Source organism: Pipra filicauda, unplaced genomic scaffold, assembly GCF_003945595.2.
Source record: "Pipra filicauda isolate LSUMZ 115617 unplaced genomic scaffold, ASM394559v2 scaffold412_size1447426_pilon, whole genome shotgun sequence".
Lineage (NCBI taxonomy): Eukaryota > Metazoa > Chordata > Aves > Passeriformes > Pipridae > Pipra > Pipra filicauda.
The window spans coordinates 556,281-570,003 of NW_024104546.1; the positions used below are offsets into that span (position 1 = coordinate 556,281).

At 39.6% G+C, this 13,723-nt stretch overlaps 1 protein-coding gene across 6 annotated transcripts in view; it reads left to right on the forward strand.

The window, feature by feature from the left end:
- VSNL1 (visinin like 1) overlaps window positions 1-13,723 on the forward strand; it is a 92,440-nt gene that overhangs the window by 29,931 nt on the left and 48,786 nt on the right. For all 6 annotated transcript variants that reach the window (XM_039385483.1, XM_027750741.2, XM_027750737.2 and 3 more), the window contains exon 2: window positions 10,734-10,900. In XM_039385483.1, the coding sequence (XP_039241417.1) occupies window positions 10,739-10,900 (162 nt within the window). In that variant the 5' untranslated portion in view covers window positions 10,734-10,738. The remainder of the gene's footprint in view (window positions 1-10,733; window positions 10,901-13,723) is intronic.

Below are 13,723 nucleotides of genomic sequence, written 5' to 3' on the forward strand. Positions count from 1 at the left end.
TACAGTGTACCAGTACCAGAGTACAGTGACATTTCAAACTAACAATATGGAAAACTGATAGCAAATCAGAATGTAATACAAGTGCAGAGAAAGCACGTAATACTTTTTGATAACTTTATGACAAAATAAATGAATATCTACAAACAAATGAAAACTAAGAAAAAATTTGCATATATGTAAATGAGGTCAAGGCAATGGCTAAAGTTTAAAAAACCTTATCCCCAAGCATGAACCTTCGATAATCTTTAACTCAAAGAAAAGCAGAATTTTAATTCACACTAGTCTCTACGAATTGACAAAAATTCTGTATCTCAGACAGAGGAAATGTTGATACAGTTCGACATATCAAAACTAGATGGGTGTTTACAATCTACACAAATGTTGTCCCATGGTTCCAGAATAAGACTGGAACTTACTCAGAGAAATTATAATGTGCATTCATGCCCTGTCAGTCTTCTCCTAAAAAAGAGTTGTTTGCAGAAATTATCCCCGAAAAGGTGGAGTACTGAATAGTGGATAGATCTCTGAAATATCTAAAATTGTATGAACCACTCTTTTGAAATGCAAGGCTTAGAAAGTGACTATCAGTGCTGATATGTAACTTGTTCCAGTGGCCACTCTGAAGTAGTGATGTCCAGGAGGCTCCAGATTTCACATCTCATGAGGGAAAGCTTATTGGAAACCATATTCTAGAATAAAACCTCAGAGAAAGCAATCAAAAACTCTTATATTTCATAAAAGGTACAAAACAAACTTGTCACAGCAATCAAGGCTCTGATATTGGAGCATTCTGGATAATTAGGTGATTGCAATGGTATTCAGCATATGAATTATTAGGGAAAGGTACAGTAAATGTGCTGCAGGCATTTTAAGATTATTATTTACAAAGAAAAAATTCAGGACAGCAGACCTGTGAAGAAAATACATATTCCACTGCTGAAAAATGAGTCGTCTTCCTAAATTCACACCTTCTTGTTACTCACTGATCACCACCAGCAATAGACACTGGGCCAGTAGCAAAATGAAACTATGGCAACGGATGAACTTAACATGTTTGTCTCAGCATTAACAAGCATATTGTTCTCTCCAGAAATTAATCACTAAATTTTGTAGAACATATAAATCACTAAATTCCACTGAAATATTGGAAAATAGGTTGACATGGCAACAAACTCACAGACAAACAAGTTTGAGTTACGGCGGCATCAAAACCAAATAACAAAGGTAAAGAGGAAGCAAAAATTTTCTTAAGGACAACTGATCATTCAGAGCCTAAACTTTCTGTAGAAATGGGGACACTCTCCTCCTTGTGGTCTGAAAGAGCCTGAGAGAAAGAACAAGCAAAAGAGGGATTTTGTCCCTGTCTTTCCAAGTACAAAGTTAAGTCATAGAGCCTGGAAGCTCTTCTGAGCACTTGTGTCTTGTTGAACAACTCAAGTAATTCTTAGCTTTGCGCTGTGTCCTGCCATCCATGTCCGCTTGCAAAGGAGAAGAGCTAGCTATAGCTTTTTGTAAGCAACTTCCCAATACACATGAGGAAAGGGGGCAGAAATAAGACCCTGCCATGTTCTTCAGACCAGGTTAGTTTTTACCTAAGCTGCCAGCTTCAGCACTGGGCTTTGAATAGAGCCCTACTGTGACTCACAGGAGTGCATCAACAGTGGAACTACTGGTGAATCTGGTATTGCCCTTGATTTTCATATTGAAAATGTAGTGAACTCCCTTTTGCTTTATTCCAGACTCAACAGAAAACAAATCCACACTTTTAATGAGATAAATGCAATTTTAGTTTCCTAGTCACCCAGAAAAAAAAAGCCCTACATACCAGTCATTGTTGTGTTAGAGCATCCTCCTGCACAGCTTTTACCCTTTCAAATGTTTTTTATTGCTTGAATCTAATTGAATATCCATCTCATTTCAAATAAAATTTAAAAATATATCTCTTTTCTCTTGGTTAAACCTCTTTTCTCCATTTATTATTCAATTCGGTTGGATAATTGCATTCCTTAATGTAATTACTCTATATTTTTCCCCATTTCTTTCGCACGAAGAGATTACAGACCTGAATCTGATATTTGGTAAAGCCAGTAAAGTAATCTGAAATCACTGGATTTATTCCAGTTTTTGCTGTAGTGTAATATAAATCAGGATCTAGCCTATTTGTTTCACCCGTAGTTTGAGGTTTATGTTGTCAGCTGTAAATCATGTCTGCTATATATTTCAGTATATTGCAGTATAGCGTTACACAAACGCAAAATCACAGAATGGATAAGGTTGGAAGGGACCACAGTGGGTCATCTGGTCCAACCTCTCTGCTTGAGTGGAGTCATCCTAGAGCTCATTGCACGGTATTGCATCCACACAATTCTTGAATATCTCCAGTGAGGGAGACTCCACAACCTCTCTGGGCAATCTGTTCCAGTGCTCAGTCTCCCACACAGTAAAGAAGTTCTTCCTCGTACACACACATGTAAATTCTTATTTTTCAGTTATAGTTGATTAGAAACTCAAAAGAGAGCTCCAGGTATTGTCTGAAGGAGAAAGCTGTTCCTTCAGGCTTGGTTTTGCTTCTAAGTAGGGAGAACAACATGGTCCTGAGGTAACTGATGGGCAATACAGCAACATAAAAGTCTATTAGCTCTACCTATACCTGATAATTAATTTCTCCCACAATTATTACTGAAAGGATGTCTGCAGCTCTTGAGTCACAGAACTGTGGAGGGTGGCAGGGACTTCTGAAGACTGTGCAGTGGTCAGCCCTGCTCAGCAGGGTCAGCTAGAGTGGGTCCTCAGTGCCTGGCATTGTCCAGCCCCATTTGGCTGTCACGGTGTCAGGTACTCTGCCACTGGTGCCTCTGCCGATGTCTGACGTGGTGTTCCTTGCCTGGCTTTTCTGTCCTGACATCAAACACCTGGAGGTGGATTTCTTTCATCTTCCACTCCTACAGGTTGTTGCAGCTCTTCTTTCTTGCAGGCAAAGTGCAGACGTGGAGCTGCTGTGTGTTTAGATCCAGGGGTTCCGAGAAAGGAGTAGGAAGATGGGACTGAGCCAGCTGAGGGAGTTTTTGACTCATGGGGGTCAAACCCATCTGTGGGAGAACCACAGATGCCATGTGTATTAGGGAGGGGTTCGGACCGTACTGAATCTTGAAAACCATGACACTGTTGCAAGCTCAACAAAACTGATATTTATTACCAAGACGTGGCCAACCAAACGAACAAACCCAAAAGGGAGGAAGGAGGAGAGAAATAAGCCCCCAGAACGACCTCCCTAGTTACCCAGCTGTTGCCCATAAAGTTATCTTACCAACCTAGCATGCCTATAATTACCCATAGCAGAAGCTGCATCCTTGGAGAGTCAGTAAGTTCACAAAGTGGCAGGTGTCCCCGCCAAAGGCAACGTTGTCCTTGTCGTGAAGCTAGTTCCCCCCAAAGAAGAGCTATCTGCTTTTTATACAATTAATTGAATGACCTCAACTTCTGCAGGTGTGGCCATCACGGCCCAACCAGAGGTCCTCCATCCCACCACCTATTATGCAAGCACATCCCTTCAGTGCATGCGTGAGAATTTTGGAATTCCCCGTACACATGCGCAGTATGCTTCGGGGATCTTCCCTAATTGAGTTGGGGGTCGTGACTTCCTCCCCTCTTCTTCGGTTTCTCCTTCAAATGTCCTTGGCAGACGATGAACCAATCACAGAACACCAATTAATATAGTTTATACAAGAAGCTCTCTTTCCAAGGACGAGGTATTGATTTATCAGTACTTGTTTTCTCAAAACTTGGCAGGGAAAGAACAGAACTTTTACAGTTGTTTGGGCCAAACACAGACCAAAAGTATCAGCGTAAATTCACCCTGGTACACCATGACATCATTAAGTAAAGGCTTCTGATCACTGAAGAGGAGATCTGGCTTACAGGAGAGACAGTGACAGGAAAAAAACAACCGCTGCCACCACTAGTTCCTTCTAACACGACTGGCCCCTTTTTCAAAAGCTTTAATCATAGTATAGTACTTACATGGTGTCAGCATCTTAAGAGCTAGTATCATGCAACAGTACCAGAACCTTCTCTAAAATATCTTAATCTTTTGAATGTTTGGGGAGGAAAAAGGGCTTTCTAGTATGGTTCTACTATGCAAGGTATAGGACTCAGCATCATCCTTGCTTCATGCAAACTGACTTAGAAATTGTGTTGACAACTGATGTGAAGAGGTGCTTCACAAATTGCCTAGGGAGAATAGAATCATAAAATAGTCTGGGTTGGAAGGGACCTTTAAAGATATCTAGTTCCAACCACCTGTCAGGGGCAGGGACACCTTCCGCTAAACCAGGTTGCCCAGGGCCCCATCCAACCTGGCCTTCAACACTTCCAGGGATGGAGCATCAACCACTCTGAGCAACCCGTTCCAGTGCCTCACCAACCTTATTGCAAAAAATTTCTTCCTTATCTCTACCTTCTTTCAATATAAAACCGTTACTCCTTGTCCTTTCACTACAACCCCTGGTGAAGAGTCTCTCTCCATGGGGATGGGAAAATTCCTCTTCTTTTCCACACATACATTTCCTTGGGTACTTATTTCCATGGGGCTTTGGCTATGAGGTCGTTGTTTGTTTTGTCTGTGAAAGACACGCTACAGCTCCAAATTTCGTCTTCTTCTGTGAAACAATAAGTGTATTTGAAGAAATGAGGCATCTTTGTGGCTTGATAGCCTGCTTCTATCTGTCCTTCATACTGATGTTAGAAAAGGCAGTGTCTGAAGTAGCCTGAAGAGAAAGGAACGATGCTGGGAATCTTCAGGAGTTAGAGTTAGTATCAGCACACAGCTGGAAATTTGATAAACAGCCTGCTTAAAAATCATATGAAAATGATTCTGTTATTGTAAATTATATGCTTTCCTCAGCACTAATTGTTTGGGGTTTTGTTACCTGTATGTATGTATGTTGGAGTCTATACAGTGTTTGATGTGCCGTTTATAGATTTGTATTGTGTCAAAGATTGCAAAGACACCCACCATGCTTGCTTGCTCAATGCCTGGATTTCACATGTAGTCCCCAGGAGTCAGCACGTTCCTGTGGGAGCTTGTGGGCTCGGAGTGGGCAGAGGGGTGGGGGTGAACCACAGTTTTCCTTCCAACCTAATGAGTGCCTGCCAGCACAGCTGAGCTGGCAAAGTGAGTGCTGTCATTTGCTTCTGGCATAGTCCACACGACTCATTCCCATTTCCCAAAGCCAGCGAAGAGCAAGAAAAACATGCACCATACAAGGGAATTCATCAAATGCACAGAACTCACGAGGCTGCAGAGGTGTTAGGTGACTACCAACTGCTTCAGCTCATGCAGAATTGCTTGGAAACCGGAGTGTGAACATGGTCAGGTGTCAAAGCAGCCAAAGTACACGGGGATTAGTTGGGGTAGCTCCAATCAGTTAGGTGTTTGTGCCCAGGGATATAAGGCACTCCTGGAATCAGTGAGGGGAGGGAGGTGACTAGTCACCAGCACCTCTTCTCTAAATGATCCTTTGGATGAGCACTTTTTTTCTCAGCTATCCATGGGGGAATTTAGTGAAATTAGGCAGCTACTGCGTATGCCAAAAACAGGTGGTATGACTGCCCCATTTCCCTCTAACTGTGTCACAGAATGACAGAATCTCCAAGACTGGAGGAGGCCTCCAAAGATGCCCAAATCCAAGCCCCTGCTCAAGCAGGGTCAGCTAGAGATGATTGCACAGAACTGTGTCCTGTGGGGTTTTGAGTATCTTCAAGGATGGAGACTCCACAACTTTTCTGGGTAACCTCTTCTGGTGTTTGATCACCTGCACAGTAAAGAAGCATTTTCTTACATTAAGACAGAATTTCCTGAACCTGAGTTTGTGCCCACTGCCTCTTGTCTCCCTGGGCACCCCTGAGAGGAGGCTGGCTCTGCCATATTTGTTCCCCTCATTGGGTGTTTAGACACACATTGATAAGACCCTCTGAGCCTTCTCTTCTCCAGGCTGAACAGCCCTAGCCGTCTCATTTCCTTTGTATGACCAATGCTTATCACCTTTGTGGTTGTTTGCTGGACTCTCTCCAGTAAGTCCATGTCTGTCTGGAGGGGGAGCCCAACAGTGGATCCAGTGACCTGGTGAACTGGTGAGATGTGTCTCACCAGTGCAGAGCAGAGGGGAAGGATCACCTCCCTCAACCTCCTGGCAGCACTTTTCCTGAAGCAACATGAAAAGGAAATGGTTTTATATAACTGTATTTATGGGAAGTAAGCAAAACAACACAGAACTGGTTTTCAAGGACAGGGCTGGACGTAGTTGGTGCTGTCTTCTCAGTGGAATTCGGGTCCTTTTTCAGCACAAACGTAAGATCGTTGGGAGCACTCAGTTAATTCTTCCTTAGGAACAGCCAGAGTTCTGTTTGTTTGCACTTGGTCCCTTTGAACTCTGGGCACTTGCTGAGGAGACTGGAGGGCAACGAGAGGAGGGGAAGGAAGTCGGTCCGAATGAAGCTGTGTTAGCAACAGTTTGGGAGATCTTCTGAAATCATTAAACAGCAAACAAGGTGCCGTAAGTCATGTTTTGCTATTGAACTCACATTTTTTTCCTTACGTCTTTAATAAAATTTTGTTTTGTAGAACTGTGCTCACATTGGCAGCTTAGTACTGGCAAGCCAAGTGAGAACTGCAGACCTGATAAACCTGTGCAGGAATTGCTATAAGATATTCCAGGGAAAAAAACCTTGCTTGGCCAGGAGGTTTGGATGATGATCGAGTGGAGAGTGGAGAGCATTTGAAATAGCACAAGCACGTGTGGGACACATGATAGCATTGCAGGAAAGCTATTAAACAAATGATACCAGGTCTTAAAACTAGAAGAACTGTTTTCCTCTTTCTACATGATGACTTAATGCCCATTCCCTCTAAAGGCCCCAGAAAATCATATAAAATATTTGCTAACCCATGCTGGTGAACCATTTTAGAGTAAGTTCCAGCTGCTGCTGAAGCCCTTTCCTGCTTCCCAGGCTGGCTGGCATGGGCCTCTTGAGGTCTAGCAGGGCAAAGAGCAGGCAGGTACATCCTTATATTGCACTTGCCTGCTGCTGGCACAGCCTGGACTGCCTCAAGTTGGGGATTGGCTGTTTAATAAATTTCCATCTTTTAAATCTGACCTTCCTATGGACCTGTAAAAGCAGCAATTAAGGTGTTACTTAATGAAGTACTGGAGTACTAGTCTACTAAGTATTTCTCAAAAGCCATTTTCTCTGGGCAGCTGATGGCCTCTTTGAGCATTTCAGGAAGGGGACGTGTTTTTAAACTCAACCTTCAATGCTGTTGCTACTTGCTACACAACAGTAGAGTTTTACTGTTTTTCTTGATCTCTACTTTGGATTGTGTTGTCCTTGTTAGTATTAATAAGCATTCTCCTGCCAGAGTAACGTCATTGGGAACAGAATTGACACCTTTATCGATGCCATGTGGCACTCAAATACCTGGTTCCTTGTTTATTGTGAATCTCTCCCCCACAATGGCTTGAAATCAAAGCATGATGCTTTTTTTTTCCTTTTCCCTTTCATGATTTTTGCTAGAAAACACAACGGAAGATGAATAGCAGTGTTTCAATTGTCACATTACATGGTTGGAAGTATGGAAATTGGAAGCAAATTTATAGTTTAAAATGGTAAAATTTGCTAAAGAAGAAATGCTTGCAGAGTGATCTTTCCTCTTCTTGAAAACTTAGTGATTGTGCAGCTGTTCTCTCCTGTCTTTTCCTAATGCGTATTCGTAGATTTTCACAAAGAAAATGCATATTTGCAAAACCATGATTATAAGTTAATTAAAAATAGTTTTCATTTAGAAAACTAAATGTGTTGGTGGTAGCATACTCATTGCTAATGGGTGACTGTACTTTTTCAATAGTTGTAAGAGATTCAGTGAAGCTCTAGAAAATGTTAGAATATGATTAACTAGATAATCTGTGTATTTGAGTTTTTATTCCCAAACAAGGTGGATCTCCCATAGCCAGAAGTGTGAGATTATATTTGATAATTATATGAGACTCTTGAGCTTTCTTGCAGATTGTAATTCAATTCCGTAAGAAAAGAGCTTTAAAACATGGAGAAAGAATGAATGCTTCTAATTCCAGGAAGGCATTGTGACGAGCTTAGTTAGCATGTCTCAAACAGAGCCTAGCAGATTATGCACCATGCTGTGCTGGAGCAGCAAATAAAAGTACCAAACCCAGCAGTCCCAAATTATACCTTTCTCAAATACTAGGTTGATTCTGTGGAAAAAATAAGTGTTTGAGAGTGTTTATCAAAATGTCAGCTGTGGTTTTCATTTACTGTAGGATATTCTATGGTGAAGTACATCAGATATGGATGGAAGGTGTTTGGGACTTACTGGACTACCTGTGGCAGACAAGCAGCTGACCAAAATTAGGGACCTGTATCACAGAAGCAGAAAGCTGGTGTCTTGTTTCTCTGAATCTGATGATAGAAAAGGTTACATGTGGATATGTGTGTTTATTCATGTCTTCTTACATGCTTAATCTCCATGTTCTATAGATGTTCTATAGAACATGTTCTATATGTTCACAATATTGAAAACAATACAGGTAACTTTGGAAGATGGAGCTGAGATTCACAGTTCTGTCTGCTTCCACCTGCGTAGTGCCAGTTCCAAGAGCTTTAAAGTTAACACAACAAAGATTTAAAAGTTGCTATTACAGAAAAATTGTCAGTCAAAACCACCTGATTTTTGCTCATTGAAGATGCTTTTTTTCATTGATAGGTGTTGTTGAGTTAATCATTAATGGGGATAAGAATCCACATGAAGAGTCAAGTAAAAAAACACTTGGCTAAATTAAGAGAGCCAAAAGATGTCTTATGAATCTACCTAAGGTAGTTACCATAACTGCTGAGAATCATTAGACATCTTCTGGGTCCTAGGCAAAGCATGTTATGACTGCAAAGGTAACAGAGCTTAAATAAAAAAAAAAAACAAACAAAAAACAAAAAACCAAACAACCAAAAAACCAAAAACAAAAACAGGAAATAAACAGGCTCTATAAAGACTAAAACAAATAAACCAGTCATTGTTTCATGTAAAAGCTATCTGAGTTGGAGCTAGAGAAGTAACTGTGTTAGTATACCGTAGTCTCCATGAGATTTAAATTCAGATTTTGCCAAATTAGGTCAATGTCATACATGAGAAGATGGGGACTTCAGAGATAAGACTGGGGCAATTGTTCTAAATACTGTGAATTGCAAACCAGTTGTTCGGTCAAAACTGCTGATTTCTGGATATCTGAGTGTACAGCTATTCCTGTGGCAATTAACTGAAAAGTTAAACCCTTGCATATTTGTTCTAAGTTTACCAAAACATGTGAATGGGAGACTGGCAAAGCTTCAGAATAAGTTTAGAGCAAGCGGTGTGCTGCCCTTAGTTAACAGCTGGGTGAGCCCTTGCAGCAGGTTCTTGTAGTTCAGAAAGATGAAGGAGGAGTGATTAACTTTGCACCTGCTCAAGGAAGGTTCCCATAAAGGAAATTATATAAATAGATCGATATGTTGGAATAGAACTAAGTATGTCCTTCTGAGGAGAAAGAAATTGCCCCTTCGAAATAGGGGAATATGCCAAAAGCAATCGATTAGTATCAGGAATGGGTAGTCATATGGACTAGAAATCAAGGCATTCAGCGTGGTGCAGTCATTAGAGATAGATGCTAAACTGGAGATAAAAATGGAAATGCAAAGCTAGGCTCAGGAAAGAAATTCATCACTTTGCAGTTCTGTACAGGACAAGTTAAGTGTTGTCTGTCATCTGACTAAAAAATAACTGAAAGACATCTGTCATGAAGCAAACTGTAGCAGAATGGGAAAAATTAAAGAAGAGGATTTCTCTAAAGTTCTGTCAAAGGATGTCTTTCTTGCAATGTCAAAGAATGTGGAAGTATCTCAGAGGGCCAACATGAGTAATACTGAAATTGCTGTATTTATCTATACATACGTGCATATTTTGTATTTCTGGCTGTTTTATGCTTAATATTTATAAGTGTGTATACCAAATGTATTTGATTAATGCATTGAACATCTCCGGAGTTAACAGTGTGAAATGTAAACCATCTAGTGCATATCAACTATGCATTAAATATATAAATATACATCTATGCATACATATGTGTATATATACATTTATATGTACAAATATATAGGAATTAAATTTATTTTTCCAGTTTAGTTTCATCATTTTTTGAGACCAAGTGTGTGGAGTCTTGCGTTGCTTCCTCCCGGTGGAACACCTCGTGCTGTATGTTACAAGCCTCTCTGTCCACAGCATTGGACCTATGAGGAATAGGTGCTGATGTGGGTGTCATATCAGAAGAGATTTTCAAGACAAAGAGTAATTCTGTGGACATCCCTGAATTTCTGATTTTTTTTTGGTAAATTCAAAGAAAAAAATTAAGTAATCTTTTTCAATCTTAGTGTGAAAAAATGCTGTATGTTGCCTAATTTTAAGGCAAATAAGTAGTCTGTCTCCAGGCCTTGAGATTCCTAAATGAAAGAAGAATATTGCCTTTTTCAATATTTTCAGCCTCCAATATTCAAGTATGACTAAGGTTCATGTTCACTAACAGATCTGGGAAGTTTGACTGAAAGCAGCAGTGAGTACGAGTGTGAAGTTCGATCTTTATGTCAATTCCAGTTTAATGGCCACATTTGGCTAATTGTATTCATTTATTTTCAAGGCAAAATGGGGAAACAAAACAGCAAGCTGGCCCCCGAGGTGATGGAGGATCTGGTGAAGAGCACGGAGTTCAACGAACACGAGCTAAAACAGTGGTACAAAGGATTTCTAAAGGACTGTCCAAGTGGTAGACTGAACCTTGAGGAGTTTCAGCAGCTCTACGTAAAAGTAAGTTATTTAACTTACTTTAACTAAGTTCCTACTATTTGACTGCAGAAAAAGTTATGCAGTAACATAAAGCAAACGTGGTCAAGACTCGCTGGTCTTTTAGACTAAGGAATAACTTTACTGGGAGAAGCAATGCTGATGAGATAAATGGGAAGTGCTACTGTCATCACACCAGAGATTCATGTAACTGCAGTGACTGGAAACAAAAGTTTAGAAAAAGAGCTGTGATATATTCACAAGAAAAATATTCTCTATGCTCTGCAATTCATGGGCCTCTTTCACCCTCAAAAGATGGTTGTGGTCCTGCTCAATACAAACCATGTGATTGCTGGACATACTTATATGACAGTGATGAAGTTTCATGGCAGTATGAACTGCAGATAAATTAAACACTGTCCACAAAGGAATTCTGTTTATAAATTTTAAGTATTGCCTTTATTTTTTTCCCTACTGTCACTTGTCCTTATTTTATTGGAAAGGAAAAGCAGGCTGATCTGTTTATTTTCTTCTTATTTTTCATTATTTTATCAAGTTCAATTTAGTCTTTTCCTTACATTTATTATGTATTTATTCTGTAACAAGAAGAGTATGGGGGTAGCATAAGAAGTGTATTCATGTTACAAAGAAAATTATATTTTAATTCAGAATTGAATGTCTGCCTAAAGGTCAGAGACTTCAAAGTAATGTTAATTAGAAGAAATATTGGATGGCAGTGATGAAGAGTAAGATCAGAACAGCTCATAAATACGTGAGGCTGAATAAAAATAAAAAAGCCTTTCAAATGTAAGTAGTTAGTGTTGAGCACACTGGCAGTTTCTTCAGACAAGTGGTACTGTCGTTTCTCTCAAATGCATGCTACAGTTCTTTCCTAAATTTCTTCAGCCTTGAACCCAATCATTCTGCAAATTATGCCTAGCCCCATTTTCTTTCTAATGAATGGTCTAGCAAAAACTTCCAACTCCAGCTTGCATAAATAAGCTTCTGTCTTCATATTTTAATATTTATGACTCAAGATGTTGCCTCACAATCCTTTTCTTAAGAAATGAATGACTTTGTAATAGATGTTATTTTCAGATGAAAGAATTTTTACAGCCTCAGGTATTATGCATGTTATCGACTGATAATTTATAACTTCTATTTTAAACAGTTCTTCTGAGTGCACTTCCAGCTAGAGCAGACATCTAGTCATTTCTCATACATGTTTCTGAGAAAAGCAAACGGTCTTTATGAAATTCCTAATAAAGTATGTCAACTCTTTAGCAATAATTACTTTCTTTTTGGCAAATCTCAGTAAACGGATTAATTTTTTTTTTTAATAGTTTTTGTGTGCTGTGAGAAAAAATATCTTCTGAAACCAGCTGAAAACTGTTAGGACTACCTCCCCTCAAAGGGGCATTTGAAGTGTTTGTAGATATTTCGCAAGATACTTTACTCATGAAGACATACCAGAGAGTAAATTCAATATCATGTTTACAGAAATGGTAGTGCAAAAAATAACAGGAAAAGCATAAGCAGTATTTCACTCTTGAAATTTGAAGACAGCTTTCTAATCTTACTGAACTGCAATATCTAGCCTTTAGTTTTATGGCCTCATATATCTTTAGATATGCACATCAAATACAATCGTCTCCCTTGCTTTGGTAGTTGTGGGTTTTGAGTTTTGCTGTGTAATGGCACTGTCATATATTTAGTCCAGTTTATTGCCATCCTATATACAGTGTCTATACATGGCAAAATACTAATTTTGCAGAGGAGAAATATGATTAGCTGTAGTAAATCCAGAGCTGTACTTCTCTTTCTGTTGCAGAAATGCTTGTAAAAATAATGTCTCTGAGGAGCCAATAGAGTCTGAATGTTGGCCGTGGTGGCGACTTCTGTGCAGGACATTCTGCCTGCTCCAGCTACTGGCTGCAGACAAAACCCCAGATGCGAAATTTGCTCTTTCCAGGAGGAGCCACCAGCACCAAATCATTATGATTGCAGTTACAGCACTTCAGTCCCCTTAAAGCATGTTCAGGGTGAAAATACATGAAGCATGTATTGATTTGTAATTCTTCTGCACAAGCTTGTAGTTGGGAGGGATGACATTTATCTGTTGGTCTAAACTGTATTTTATTGAAGAAGATTTCCATAGATCAATATATTTTGAAAAGAAATACAAAACTTACCTTCATTTCAGATTTATATTTACTTAAGATGACATTGTTTCTTTGTTCATGTATTGTGTGGTGCACTGTCACATGCATTGATAAAAAGGTGTTGGTCATATAATTAAGATGCAAAGATAACTCTTTTTTTTTAACTCACACAAAGTAAAAAATATCCTCAGCTTAAAGAGCCCAAACATTTTATATTATATGAGGAGCAATATTTTGAGGTGAATTTCCTTGGTGTCTCCACTTCTCTTCCATCATAGTTGCAGAGTGGGGTGTACGATGTTGGAGAACAGGAACTGCTTTTTTTTGTTGTTGTTGTTAATGAAATGTAACTAGAGGTGTCCTGGGATCCCACCTAATATGTCACTGTATCTAATGCCTGCTAATAAGCTTGATTTGATGTGAAGCAGAACATCCAGAACGTGTGTGATGTGGATGTCAGGTCCTCCACACCAGCTCTACCAAGTCTACGTATTTGCATCAATTGTACTAAGCTGTTGACTGATGTAGATGAAGACTGTATTGACTAAAGGGGGAATCGCTCTAGTTTGGCTTGGAAACATTTGCTATTGAAGTTTCCATTATGAATACCAATCACCCAGTGCTTAAAATAAATAGCAGTTACACAAATGGACTCTACAGAAAAATTATTTGCAGTGCTTTTAGT